At 36.5% G+C, this 15,310-nt stretch overlaps 1 protein-coding gene across 6 annotated transcripts in view; it reads right to left on the bottom strand.

Moving 5' to 3' along the window:
- RORA (RAR related orphan receptor A) overlaps positions 1-15,310 on the bottom strand; it is an 892,807-nt gene that overhangs the window by 9,578 nt on the left and 867,919 nt on the right. For 5 of the 6 annotated variants that reach the window (XM_069098387.1, XM_069098391.1, XM_069098392.1 and 2 more), the window contains 7 exons: positions 13,870-14,011; positions 10,198-10,593; positions 5,395-5,516; positions 4,207-4,339; positions 3,445-3,552; positions 2,026-2,136; positions 559-671 (listed from right to left, as the gene is read on the bottom strand). In XM_069098387.1, the coding sequence (XP_068954488.1) occupies positions 559-671; positions 2,026-2,136; positions 3,445-3,552; positions 4,207-4,339; positions 5,395-5,516; positions 10,198-10,593; positions 13,870-14,011 (1,125 nt within the window). The remainder of the gene's footprint in view (positions 1-558; positions 672-2,025; positions 2,137-3,444; positions 3,553-4,206; positions 4,340-5,394; positions 5,517-10,197; positions 10,594-13,869; positions 14,012-15,310) is intronic. The other variant, XM_069098388.1, reaches the window with a different exon arrangement.

The following is a 15,310-nucleotide window of genomic DNA, read 5'->3' as shown; positions in this document are numbered from 1 at the left end:
CAGAACCAGATGAAACCCATGCAATCTAATCCATAATTCAGGATTTTTTCCACTGTGCCACAGTCTTCCTCTTAACATAATGATAACAACAACATAAAGACAACATTTATAGAGTGTTTAAGGTTTGCAAAGAGCTTTACAAATATAGGTAGGAAGTGCCCAAGCCTGGTTTGGACTCGGGTCTTTCTGACTCTAGGTCCCATACTCTATCCACTGCATTACACCTGGTTGCCCCAGTCATCAACTCTGTCTACCTACATCAGAATCTATGAAAGAAACTGAATTTGTATGTCTGTTGTAGACAAGGAGAGAGAGAACTAAGTCCATTAGAAATTTTCTCCTCTAGCTTCTTCCCCCTTCACTTACCTCCATGCCACCTAAAAACACAATAAGATTAATTTTCAATCCTCACCTTTTCCACTTACCAACAAATATACTCCAACCAGTCACCACAAATAAACAAACTAGTAAAGCACCTACCAAAAGACTATAACACACACAGACAGTACAGATAGTCTAAGACAAGGAATCACCAACTGGAGACTTTCTGGCTCCCACCTTGGTTAATATTCCATCTTCCCGATGATTCTTCTGTAGGACATGCTGAAGCGCTAGTTGAATTTTCTGCTGTAATTTTTCTATTTTTACCTTCTCCTGCAGCCACGAGCGATCTAAAAGTGAGCAGGAAGATGGCTGTAGTATTCCTCTAATATCACATAATCAGGAGTAGTCCTTGTGTTTCTCTAATAGGATTTATCAAAGCCCTTTCAAAGCCTGACGACGCTGGTGCCTTCCCTCTGAGATCATCTCCAGTTTATTCTGTCTGTAGCTTGTTTGTACATGGTTGTTTGCACGTTGTCCTCCCCATTAAAGTGTGAGATCCCTGAAAATAGGGAATGCTTTTTGCCTTTATTGGTATCCCCTGAACTTAAGAGAGTACCTGGTATACTTTAGGTGCATAATAAATGCTTCTGGATGGATTGATGAATCCTCTCTACAGTTTCCTTTTGAATGCTGTAAAGCAGGACACAGGCAATTCATTTATAAGCAATTACGCATTTATAAAGGATAAATAGGGCATGTGTAATATCCTGAAATAACTTGCTTCTTCAAGGAGAATGAGGATCTCTTCATAACTGGATATGCTATTTGAATTTAGCATGTGGATGCATAAGAGTAGATGATCAATCACAAGCATTTATTTAGCTCTAACAAGGTGCCAGGCACTAACTATGCGTTAGGGATATAAAGATAAAACAGATAGTCCAGGCCCTCAAGGTGCTCACATTTTAAAGGAGGAGACAACATGTACATAAATAGATAAAACTATCATGGGCACTCAAGTTTTCATGATAACTAAATTTTTAGATGAAACTACCATGGCCTATCAGTGTACATAGTACATCCATACTCGAGTGAGTGTCCTTTCTGGCAAATACTAGAACTACCCTATAGTTTAAGGCAACTAAGAATTTTACTAAGACTTCAATGCAGCAAATTATTTCAAGAAAAATAATGAAATTGCATAAAATATTTTATTGCCGGAAATAGTAAACTAACAGAACCCATAACTTTGAAATGCAAATATAAAGGGTAGAACAAAGTGATGCAAGGTGGTGCCAAATTGGTTTATTAAGAGATGATAGAATGTTTCAGGGGGTACATTCCCAATTTTCACTGTCAAGGCAAACAAGATCCATACACATGACTTCATTTGGAATCTCTACTTATAGAATATAGGCTAGGTCAGGGGTGGAGAATCTGCAGCCTTGAGGCCACATGTGGCTTAAGGCTACAGGTTCCCCACCCCTGAGCTAACCACCAGTATGACCCACTGTAGGGCAATTATTTTAAAAGGTATTATTTGAACTGGTATACTTTGGTGGATCCCAATTTAGCAGTTTGGAGAAAATGTTTTTTTATCTAGTCAAGAAAGGGAAATTATCCTTACTAATATTAAAATCAGGAATTCTTTGCCTCGACAATTTTAAAGCTATTATTTTTGTTAATAGAAATCAGCCTTACCTGCAGACATTAACACAAATGCAGAAAACAATGCAATCTCATCTTCAGTCAGGTGCATAGAACATAAACTCTTTCCAAATTCAAAAACAAAGCTAATAAAATCTTCACAACCTACAAAAAAAAAACACAACATAAAAGACTTGGAATTTGGGTTAACATTCTGAGGAAAAAAGATGTGGCTCTCATACTATTCAGGTATTAGGCTCTGATTTGAGAAAATTAAATGATTAACCTACATTCAGGAGTAGCAGTAGCAATTTTATAGAGGCAACTAGGTGGCACAGTGGCTAGAGTTCTGAACTTGGAGTCAGAAAAACTGAAGTTCAAATGTAGCCTCAGACACTTACTACTTGTGTGACTTGGGCAAGTCACTTAAAGTATCTACTTCAGTTTTCTCATCTATAAAATGGGGAATAACAATAGCTACCTCACAAAGGGTGTTATGAGGGCAAAATGAGATATCCAATAGCGTTTTGCAAACTTTAAGGTGGTTACATAAATACTAGCAGCTATTACTACGACAACTACAGCTTTTATTTGTATTTTTAATGGAAAATTAATTTAGTTATGGATTGATTAAAAAGCCATACACAATTATTTTCACCAATTTTTGTTTCCTAGCTTACTTCAAAATTATTAAAATCTATAAACATTCTGTGAATTTGCCAGTAAAAAGATATAATTTAACATAGTTCTATGCTGGCTTTATATATACAAAATAAGCTGAAATGTTTCAGCAATAGATTTCTATACACTAGGTATGGTGTGTGTGTGTAGGCACTGTAGCAGAATCGATATAGTACTGGATTTGGCATCAGGGAACCCTGGGTTCAAATACTAACTGGGACATTTACTAGCTGTGTGACCATAGGGAACTCACTTAACCTCTATAAACCTCAGGTAACTCTCTAAAATTATAAAGTATTACTGAGAAATGGATGCCACATGAACGGATATCAATATATCAAGGAGCATTGATTTTTTGTCTGTGTGATTTTTATTGGTGGAGGAAGTTCTCACAATGACAAAATCAGTTCCTTAAAACTGATGTGTATTAATAGTTTCCATTTCTGAGTAATAATTTATTTTCCTCTAAATTTGGAATTCTTGCCTATACTCATCTCAAGATCAATATATATCTCATTATCAAAATTATGTCAACCATTTTTACATTATAAACATGATTAATATCTAGAGGGCAAGCAGAAGGACATAACATAAACTTTTAACGTTAGGCTAGATATGAGAGGAATGTGTGGTACCACATAAAGACCACAAAAACTTTTTAGAGTTATCTACGGTGACATAGTACAAAATAAAAGAAAAATAAAACATTATTTTCTAGCTTTCAAATAACCAGCCTCCATTCTGGAAGGCAATACTCCTCCAGGTATCTATTTCTGTTGTCTTTTTTCTTACCTAAGGATTTGAATACATCAGGGCTAGCATATTTCCCGTCAAAATATACGGTGTTGTTTTGAGAGTCAAAGGCACGGCACATTCTGATAAACACCACTTCCAAAGAACCTAAATAAAGATAAAAATGGTTTGGTTTATAATACTTTAGGGAATTTAATCCTATAAAATGAATGGAAGCATGATTTTTAATGCTATAGGTGATGTAATGGGTACTGTATGTAATTTAACTGGTGGACTCTTTGGTCACATGAATTTCTTCTGAATAAGTGAGATGTATTACTATCATTAAAGATTATTGTACTGAGATTAATTTATAAAATACAACCTTAGAATCCTCTCTGCTTTTCTATGAAGAGTTCTAGTGTTGCTAGGAGAAAGAAATTGCTTCAAACCTATATGTGCACACACATTCACATATATATGTTATTAAAAAAAACGGTAATTTGGTGTCTACTGAGCACCATAAGTAACCCTCTTCACTCCCACTCCATCCAAACTTCCCACAGGGTCAAAGAATAATGAAACAAATATTTCCAGAACTAAGGAATACAAGTACATATCAAACATATTTATTCATTCAGAAAAAAAACCTATAATGAATGAATGAATCAATTTTTAAAAACCGTTTAAAGTTGGTTTTTGCTAAGAGAAACATGAAATAATGACAGCAGAGGAAAAAAAAATTATCTCTCCCACTTTAACAAGCATTTCGTTCACAAGCAGGGTGAAATGGGCCTTGAAATTTGCCTGCAAAGCACATACCTGCTTTTAAAAGCACAATTTGATCGTTTTGACACAGTTCCATAAATCCATCAATGCGTTTGGCAAACTCCACTACATACTGAATAGCTTCTGTTATTTTGACCGCGCACAACTGCCACATTACTTCTCTCTGCTGTGAAAGAGAGAAAACAGGTTACCATACAAAATCACCCACAAAGTGGGCATAATTGGTTTAACTGGTCTAATGTTTTCAAATCTGTCTTAGGTGGTGTACTCCAGTGACTATGTTGTGTAGAGGTGTTCTATATACTTTATGTATATAAAAGTGATAGTTCATCTACTTTAATTTAGAATCAGGAAAATAATTTTCAAGTCCCCCCTCTTATTCTTCTCTCCCCAACCCCTACAAGGTGTTTTTTTCCCTGCCAAGGAGACAGACAAAGAAAAGATGCTATAAACACAAAGAGCAAAAAGCCCAAGTATACCATTGCTTCAGCAGAGACAATCCCATTGAGCCTTTGGGAATGTGATGGTACTTTCCTGTTCTCATTTTGTGCCATTTCAAAAGCAAATCCAAATGATGCTTTGGTAAGCCCTCAACTGTCCAGCTCTTGCCTTATATAAGTATGATCCTAGAATAAGTTGGAAGGTAGCCTGTCTGTCACAGTTTCAGGTTTGTTCTGCTGGCACAATAATGTAGGAAAAAAAATCACTAGATACCTGAGTTTTAGTCTTGGCTTTATCACTAACTCTCAGTATATATGACGTTGGACAAGTAACTTTAACTTCACTGGACTTCTATTTCCTTCTATGAGACTTCCTCCTTAAGTCTGAGCTGCAATCTGGAATGTTTTGTATAGTGTGTTCTAAAACTTTTACACACCCTCTCAATACCTGATTCTTAACTTCAACAAAACTAAAGTTGGGACTATCTTACTCCATCTTTCTGGTCTTTAAATTCTCAAATGTAACAAAACAGAAATATAAAGTCACATAGATTTTTGTAAGTTTACCTAATTCCTTTACCGATTGACAAGTTCAAAGTGATGTGTGCAATCTCACCAGCACAATGAAAGCCAAAGAAGACCACAAGATGGATATTGTATTTCCTTTTTCACTGTTAAACTCCCCATAACTCCTACTTTAACCCCCCAACCCTCACCTCTTTGACCCATTATAAGTAAGAGGCCTGAAAAGAGATTCTGAAAATATTCTCCAAGGTTCTACCTTGTTCTGATAGTTTTCAATCTCTTCCTGGAGAAAGGCCTGCCATGTTATCTGCTGTAGCTCCTCTCTCAAGTACTGGCAAGTTTCCATATGTGACTTGGAAATATTCTGTGCAAGGTGTTCTAAGTCAAAACAAAACAAAACAAAAGTCAGAAAGCACAATGATTTCCCACCTTTTAATCTTTAAACCAAATAAACTTTTTCAAATTACTCTGGCATTTTTCAGAACTTAAAACAAATACGCTTATTAAGCCAGGGATTCTTAACCTGGGGTTATGAATTCCATATTCCTCCTGCCCCAGTTATGATCATTGTATCAATACAGCGTGACCTAAATTTTTTTAGTGCAAAAAGATGTGGGGTGGGTATATGGCACAAAAAAAGATCAAGAATCTCTGTAAGTCATTCTGAACAATTCACTAAGCACTCAGTTTAGGAAGACAAGACTGAGGAATTTGGACTTTGCCAACAGACAAGGAATGGAAATTTTTTAGAACTTCCTGACCTTGATAACATTCTGTGCCTCTACACAGATGCTTGGGAATGAATGAATATTAAAGCCAGACATAACTAAAACATGAGGGAAAATTAAACCAATTCATTTTAGATGCATTCAAGAGACCTTAGAACTTAAGGTAGCAACTCATTTCTTTTTTGATGGGCTGAGATCTGCACAGGTATCTCCTGTGCAAATAATCACATTGGGAAAATTTAGTCTTGACAAATTAGAAAATTACATGACTTGCACAAACACAGAAATAGATAATATAATTTTTGAGTAAGGATTTAATTAATGCCTACTATGTACCTAGTACATAGGTTGTTGCCAACTGCTGTTGCCAACAGTAGATTCTGCAAGGGATATAAAAAGCTAAGCCATAGTCTCTGTCTTGTGTGGAAGACAAAATTTACACACCAAAAACAATTAAGTAGTGTAGCAGTGTAAGTTTAAATGTAATTATATAAAGAATATAGAATAATATATAGAATATAGCACATATAGAATAATAATATAGAATAATAATGGGAGATCAAGGAGAGAGATCAATGTTAGATAATTGGGAAATGCTTCTTGGAGAAGATAATGCCTGAAGATTTTGAAAAACGGATGTATGTGTTTACATGTATTATCAAGGAAATTAAGACATTATTTGGGAGATAATATCAGATAGGTTAAACCGAACTAGTTACCAGGAATGTAGATTTAGATGTAGAATTTAGACTTGGTGAGAGAGAAATGGAAGATTAGTTCAGTAGTAGCCTGGGAAAGGAGACTGAAGGTAGAAGGGACTTGAAAAAACTCAGTTGTAAAGCTATTTCAAAAATCTAGATGCTAGGCAAAGAAGTTCTGAAAAAGGAACGGTAGCATGGAGAATTGAGCTGAAGGGTTTAATTCAAAGGTTATGTCAGAAGAAGAGTTAATTAAGAGCATCTGGTAAAAATAAATAACATGAAGAAGAATGGATCTGGCGGCTGACTTGGTCACACTGCCAACAAAAATTCTCATTTAACCAGAGGTTGTTACAACTTGAACAGAATGAAAACTGTGGAAAACACCTTATAGTGATGATATTTTACAGAAAGGAATAACTAGCAAAACTGGTACATAAGGCAACAGGGAAGTAATAATGCCCAAATAATCCTGAAACAAGGCACTGAACTACCTTCTAAAGATTCATAGCTTTCTTGATAGGACATTTTCTTTGGTTTTAATAACTCTTTCAAATAAATTAAAATATTTGTAAAAATTTAAATTGAACTTGACCACTGAAAATGCTGAATGTAGAATAGTTGGGTTTGATACAGATTATTAAAAAGTTTCCAGTGCTGTTGCCAACAGTAGAGAATATGGAGAGTTGAACTGTGTAAATATGCTGTCCTTAGGCCCCTACAGATCCATTCTGCCCCAGAGACTGTGCTCCCAATAAACCTGGAACGAATTCCCCATGGCCCTTTAAACATGGTATCCACTTCAGCTAGGACTTGTACTCACAAGGTAGATGATAGGGAGAATGGGGGTGGCTTGGGAGGGGGAGATATTATTCCATATTGTGCTACAGTCAATACGTTTACTTACTGAGTAATGAACTTACTGAGATGAATAAGTTGCGTCTCATCACGTAAAATAGGTCCATCTTTCTTGATATACTTGACCCAAACTGCTTTCTCCCTACTTTTAGACCAGTCAGTAAAAGGGGTACAACTGAATGTTTAAATGTGAATGATTCACCAGTAGAGGGCAGTGGCCACATTCTCACCAGTCAGTATTTTACAATGTTTTTGATTATAACTCAACAAACTCTTTATTTGCTAAGTTCTGATTAAGTTTGGGTTTTTAGAAAATCGTATTGCTCTTTGTAAAGCCTCTCTAATTCAGCAAATAAGAAAATATCACACTGATGAAAAGTTGGGAACTTGGTTTATTTCTTCCAACAATTGCTTTATTTCTCAATTATGGAAATGCAAAGAAAAGACAATAACTTTCATTTTCTACACAGGTCTCCAGGCTGTTAGACTATGCTACCTAAACCAAATATAGAACTTCACGATGGAGTCAAATTATCTAGCCAGAAATTTAGAAGTATTTCCATTAAAAACGGAAGAGGACGGGGTGGGACGTATATAAGATGCCACTCTGGAAGGCTTGAAGTCATTATGAGAAGAATGCACTGGTAGTGTGGCATCTGCTAGCCTATAATATCACATCTGTAACTGCTATGCATTTGCTAATTAAAATTTAATGACAAAAGTTATTCTGACATCACATCATTGTAAGTATAGAATTTCACTGACTTAATGTTTAAGACTTGAACACCAAAGCTTTTTTTTTAAATGCATGAATTCTCTTAAATTCTAGAACACCAGCACTTAGCTCGCTAGTTTCCATCATAATATGTTAATCCTCTTAGTTATGAATTTCAATTGAATAATAAGACTGAAGTGTCTACTATGTTCAAGGGATGGAGTTTTTAAAGAACTGATGTTATTAAAATGAACAAAAAACATTAAAAATTAAATTTAATTTAAAAATTAACAAAAACAATAAAAATTGTTCAAATAGGATGCTGTAATCAAATTACACATTTTTTTTCAAGTCAATTCTATTTCAATTCTATATTTCATACTGTAATTAGTGGGGAGGGGAAAGGAAGGGCACCTACTATGCTAGGCACTGTGCTAAAATTTCAAAGACCCTTGTGTAGAGTACCTATAGAAATACTCAAGTCACTGGGTCCCAATTCCCACTGTACTGAAGTAACGATAGCAATTTTGTTGCGTGGCTTGTTACTTTAGTTATGTGTATTAAAACAACAATACTGTGCCCAAATATAACAATAGAGAACAGCAAAGAGCAAATAGAATTTATGGAGACAAGACAATAAAGTTAAAATAATATTGGGTCATTAAAAAAGAATGTTAGTTTCCAATCAAATCCTTGTTTATCTCTATAATCTTACTTTTCTCACATTTCTGTTTAAAGGCCAACTGAGATAAAGATAAAGAGTTCTGGGTCAAGCTCAAAAAAAACAACAATAAAATGATCTATCTTCTAGTTTAGAGGTTTCTCCATTAATTAAAAATGATGTGGGCAGTTAGGTGGTGTAGTGAATAGAGCACCGGCCCTGGAGTCAGGAGGACCTGAGTTCAAATATGACCTCAGACACTTGACACTTACTAGCTGTGTGACCTTGGGCAAGTCACTTAACCCCAATTTCTTTGCCTCCCCCCTCCAAAAAAAAAAGTAAAGATAACTTTAACATTATTCACTGGTTAAAGTTTAAGTTTTAAAAAGTGCTTTTATGGATCTACATTCATAAAACAAATATTAATGATGAAGTGCAAAAAAAAATTCTATTTGTTCTATTTTCAGAAAGCTTTTATAGACAACAAAAATATGCTCCCTTCCCCATAAAAAATTCTTATAGGGAAAGATGTAGAGAAGACAGGAGAAATCCTCCAAAAGAAGAGCACACATCTACAGAACACAAATGAGGATTTCAATTGCTTACAAAGTCTTTCTGTTCATGCTGTTAATTTCCCCTCTGAAGTCTTAATTCTCTCAATGTCACACATCAGTCACTTCCACAGCAAACCATGGAAAGGTCCCAAAGGATTAGAACCTTGAGTAAGGAATCACCAGCAGGAGCAGATCCAAACTAAAACCTCCACAGAGGTTCTTATCAAGAGTCCCCTGATATTGGTACAATACTTTAAATCCAATCAAAATGGCAAATGAGAGTTTTCTAGAAAGGATATTTTGCTTTCCCATTTTTACAGTCCTGTCTAAATTTAATCTAAAGCACTCTAACAATGATAGCCATAAACAAATTACAGCTATTTTTGCAGTAATTAGTCAGTAAAGTGAACAGATTGGGTGGCTAACATCCATTACCAAAATCTGCAGAACAGTAAACAAAATTAGAGCTCCACTGAACTCAGGTCTTCCCGATTCCCAAGTCTAGTACTCTTTACTCTTTAGAGAACATGGCAATAACTGGAAATATCTCAAAGAAATCAATGGTAACATTTCCTAAATCTAAAAAATTCCTGTGGAATTTGAACTTCCTGCTGGAGACAATGCATTTCTTTACGTTTAGTGGTGATTCACAATCAATTCAGTAATTGACTAAGTAATGAGGAGATTGACTATACAGGCTGGAACTGGAGGAACTGGAGGGTTACCCAAATGATAAGTCTGCTATAATTTCTAATAGCATACTCATCAGGAGAAAGCTAAATGCGTTAACTTTTCATTCAAAGGGTATTATTAAAGCAATTATGGAAACTTTTCTCTGGTATTACCTAATTCTGCCATGGATACAGTCGGAGAAGTCTCTCCATTTGTGAAAGAGCAATAAGGGAAGAAGCCCGATGCTGGTGTGTAGTCACATATTGGTTCTGGTTTGATTCCATTAATATCAAGACCCGACTGATCTGGAGAAGGCTGTATGTCTAAGTAGAAGCTGCTAACTGCAGAGTCTGCTTTGCTACCTTCAGGGGTATGACCATCGATGTAATTACTGAGGTCGTCGTGAAGCTCCGTTAGCCCATTGGTGGTGATGTTATAGGTAGGAGTCAGTGGTTCTGCCTCTCCAGGCTGCTGCTGGTGGTCTCGCTGCTGCTGCTGCATTCGGTGTTTCTGTACCTCGGCATATAAGCTGTCCCTCTGCTTTTTTGACATCCGACCAAATTTTACAGCTGGAGGGGGGAAAAAAGGACAGATGCACAAACATATATATGCATATATACACACGTATATGTGTGTTTATGCCTGTGTTTATACATTTATGTACGTACACATATATGCATATGTGCCTAAAACAAACAAATATGTGTGTATATACACACACACACAAAACATTAAGTGTTGCTTAGGAACCTGCAAATTAAAGTGACAGGATGAGACACACAGGTGTGTCATGATATGTTATCATTTATTTTTCTTAATATCTCTAATAGTTGCAAGACAATAACAGGGTAGTGATCATATGGTAGTGAAACTGATCCTAAGAGCTTACAGTTGAGAATTTAACTGGGGCAGCTAGGTGATGTATTAGGTAGAGCACCAGCCCTGGAGTCCCAGAGTTCACACCCAGTCTCAACATTTACTAGCTGTATCACTTTAGGCAAGTCACTTAACCCTGCCTAACACAAACACAAACACACACACACACACACACACACAATCTTTATGGTCAGAAGACAGTTTATGGATAGCTGATTATAACTGATTATACACTATAGTATATAGTGATTGTAATTCCCCTCCCCACCATAGCACAAGGCATCTTCTTTCCAATGTTCAGATCAAAACAAAGAGAATAAATGATTTACATTAGGAGATCTAGTGACAAAAGTCAGTCTTCCAACTCTTAGTTCACTGTTCAGACTACTGATAATTTCTTAGGATAGAGGCAGTTAGATGGGAGTGGATAGAGGGCTGGACCCAGAGACTTGAACTCAAATCTAGCCTCAATACCTGTGTTTGCCTCAGTTTCCTCCAATGTAAAATGGGGATCATAATAGCACTCTATCTCCCAGGGTTGTTGCTGAGGACTAAATGTGGTAATATTTGCGAAGCATTTAGTATGGTGCCTGGCACACAATAATTCTTATTCCCTTTTCTTAGGCCAGCCACTGAAGTTTTTATAATTCATTAACTCCATTCTGTGCTCTAGACTTTGATTCATTTTCCTCCTTATTTTGAAGCATCTTTTTTTTTTTAATCTAAAGAAGATCCCTGATTTGGTCATGGTAGACTCCAAAGCCTCACTGGGCCCCACTTTTCAGGAAGTGTACAATACCATTCTGTTATTACTGGTCTCAAATTATCAACACTTGAATTTTGGCTTCAGTACTTCTCCCTTGGGATGTGCCTCCAGGTACAAAATGAAGAGGATAATTAGGGAAGTTATCTGGGGATCATCCAGCTTGTACAATTATTTCTCCTGAAAAATCAGATCACTGAGGAAAAAATTATTTATTAGCTTGAATCATTCCTGTAAAAGATCAGAATTCTCCACTTTACAGAAGTAGGCAAAAAGACTCTGTTGAGTATTACTGATGCTAAGATAATTAGAAATTAGATATAGAAAATATGAATTAATTCATCTGACCTCCACCTTTTCGTTTCAGGGGAAGAAAAATGAAAATGAATTTGCTGGCTTAGGTCAACATACTAGATAGTTGTTGGACATTTTTTAATGCCAAAGAACACTTAGGATATAGTGTTTTCTTTTTCCACAGAGAAGAAACATCAGTCATAATGATCAAAATTTGGGTGGAAAAGTAGCAAAACCCAGGCAGACCATTCTGTAGCCTGACTGAATGTGGCCCAGCGGTTTAGGTCCATAAGAGGTAGCATTTATATAGCACTGAAGGTTTGCAGAGCACTTCCTATATGTTTTCTCATCTGATCTTCACAACTACCCTGTGAGTTAAGTGCTATTATCATGCCAATTGTACAGATGAAGAAACTGAGGCTGAGAGAGAGGTTAAGTGACTTCCCTAAGGTCACACTGCTAATATGTGTCTGAGGCTGCATTTGAACTTAGATATTCCTGATTCCCAAGTTTAGCACTCGTCTACTGCTCCCTAAATACCCATAATTTCCCAATTACAAAACCTGACCTCAAACCCAAAAGAGTATGTACCATTTATCATTTGCAAAAAATCTAGAGACCTGGGGGCCATCCTTCCTGAAACAATTAAAAATATATGTCCCATTATATCCAGTGAATAAATTTGGAGGAAATGTTATTGTTCCATACGTATAACAACCACATAGTAACTTTTGTCTTACCCTATAGTGCCTTCATAATAATACCTTTCAAAATAAGAAAGAAAAACTGTTCTTGAGAAAATATATTCTCATCCTGTGACTTTAATTTACAGGTTCCCAAGCAACACCTAATTTTGTCAGCTCAGTGCCAACAGAAGAGAAAATCTGCTGGCATTGCACATCACAAGAATTTCTAAGAATATGGTGTAAATTGTTTGTGACCTGCATCTGTCAGCTCCAAAAAATTTCAGTTTTATTCTTTCATATTCCAAGAGCCATACACATACACAACTACCATTGTGGGTTGCAATCTGCGTAAGAAGCAGGTCCACAGGAGTTTCTAAATACTGGATTCCATCAACATGAGACTTTATTAGACAGCATGCCCAGTAAGCTGAAGTTGATTTCTACAGGGTGGTCCTTTAAAAAGAAGCCTTATTAGAAAAGACATTATATTCAATTGGATCTCATGAAAGGACCATCAAGCATTATGAAATGACCTCAAATGTACATAATCTGTTTTGTGCCCAGTTTCCATCCAGTATTCCATTGAATAACTGTCTTACAATCTGGTGTTGATTATGTTGTACACTTAAGATAGTTTTCCAGTCAAATCTAGAATGTCTTATAATTGGATGGTAGATGGTTTCTCCTTCTTAAAATATTTTTCCTTAATGAAAAGAACATTTATTCCTGATCCAAGTTCTGTTTTATTCTCATACACTTTATGTGTACAAATATTTGACTTCAGCATCAATTTTTCAAAATATGCACTGCAAGTCAAAATTGATTTGCTCTGAATGTCAATAAACCTTTTGGGATAAAGCATCTGTCTACATAACTATAAATTTGGGGGAGATGCTTTGCCATCTGGCAAAATGTAATGGGAATTCAAAGTATGAAGGCAATACGATTTACACCTACATTTAATCAATGCATCTCCATATAGTGTCTTAAAGTCATACCTCAGAAGTGTTCTGACACATTTTCCTTGCCATGCCACCCTCACTGAATGAACTTAAACCAACCAACTCTCTGGAGATGCAGCAAATTGGATCAACATCTACATAACAACATGAAATGGGAATATATGGAAGCACTTGGTTCACATTTTAAGAGGTATTTTAACAATCTCATCCTAAGAAAGAGTGTCACTCTTCCCTCGGAAGAGAACTCAAATTGGGAGAACTCACCATCTCGAGACATCCCTACAGCAAGGCATTTCTGTAATCGACAATGTTGGCAGCGGTTTCTACTAGTTCGATCAATCAAACAATTCTTCTGACGAGGACAGGAGTATGTGGCATTACTTTGCTGACTCCTCCTGAAAAAGCCCTGTGATTTAAGTCACAAAATGCAAAAACAGTAGGTTAGTATCAGTTTTATCCACCTAATGCTAAAGACAGTATACTAAATGGCATTAATATTTAATGGAGAATTAAACTTGTATTGGAATCATCTAGGAAATCATTAATGAAATTAAAGCTAGTGTTTATTTTTTTTTCCTGAGCAAAATGAATCTCCTGAGTCCAATCCCACAGTCCTTACACATGCAAAACTCCCTCTAATTTCAGCAGGGTTGCATAAGGGGTATTGGACTTGGTCCCTTCTTTGTGACCATCAATGATTAAAAGAAATTCCCTTGGAAAAGAAATGGAAGGAATTAATCACTCACCTGTGTTTTCTGTAGATTTCTAAAATATTTATTGCACAAAATCACACCAAACAGTAATATACTTTTCTATGTTTTCCAAAGTTTAAATAATAATTCCACACCAGAAATCCTGGTTGGCTTGGGTCCCAGAAACAGCACTGGGAATGCCCCTGCTCATTTTAGCTCATTTATTTAGTTCAGTTTAGGTCAAGTCACTTCACTTGTTTGGGCATCAGTTTCCTCATCCATCAAATGAGGGAGTGAATTAGAAGACTGCTGACTTTTCGATCAGGTTTACTTCTTTGTCTTGATCTTTAATGAATTAGTCAGTCGATAAACATTAACGAAGTGCCTTTTATGGGCCAGGCACTGTGTTTAGCCCTGGGGATGCAAAGAAAGGTAAAGACAGTCTTTGCTCTTAGGGAGCTGCTCCTCTAACGGGGGAGACAACATGAACAGAGCAATGTGTAAACTATATATGGGAGAATCGATATTATCAATGCAAACAAGGTACTAGAATTAAGGGGGCTCAGGAAAGACTTCCTGTAGAAGGCTGGATTTTAGTTGGTTCTTTTTTTTTTTTTTAAGCAATCGGTGTTAAGTAACTTGCTCAAGGTTACATGGCCAGTTATTTTTGTGTAGGTGCCGAATATCTGAGGCCGGAACCGATCCCAGGTCTCTCGAAGCTGGGGCCAGCACTCTTACTCACTGCACCACCTGGCCGCCCCTTTAGTTGGTTCTTGAAGGAAGCCAGAGAAGCTACAGTGTAGAGATGAGGAAGGAGAACATTCTAGGCATAGAAGACAGCCAGTTAAAGTTCTTGGATGTGGGAGAGGGAAGGTCTTGCTCAAGGAACAGTAATGAGGCCAATGTCACTGGATTATAGTTATGTAGGGCCTGGGGGAATAAGTTGTAAGGATAGTGGAAAGGGGTGTGAGTGTGTGTGTGTGTGTGTGTGTGTGTGTGTGTGTGAGACAGAG

Source organism: Petaurus breviceps, unplaced genomic scaffold (assembly GCF_028583685.1).
Source record: "Petaurus breviceps papuanus isolate PSGF00001 unplaced genomic scaffold, PetGlider_PUasm1.0 37, whole genome shotgun sequence".
In the NCBI taxonomy this organism is placed as follows: domain Eukaryota; kingdom Metazoa; phylum Chordata; class Mammalia; order Diprotodontia; family Petauridae; genus Petaurus; species Petaurus breviceps.
The sequence above is the reverse complement of the archived record's forward strand: the minus strand, read 5'-3'. Positions and strand labels throughout refer to the sequence as shown.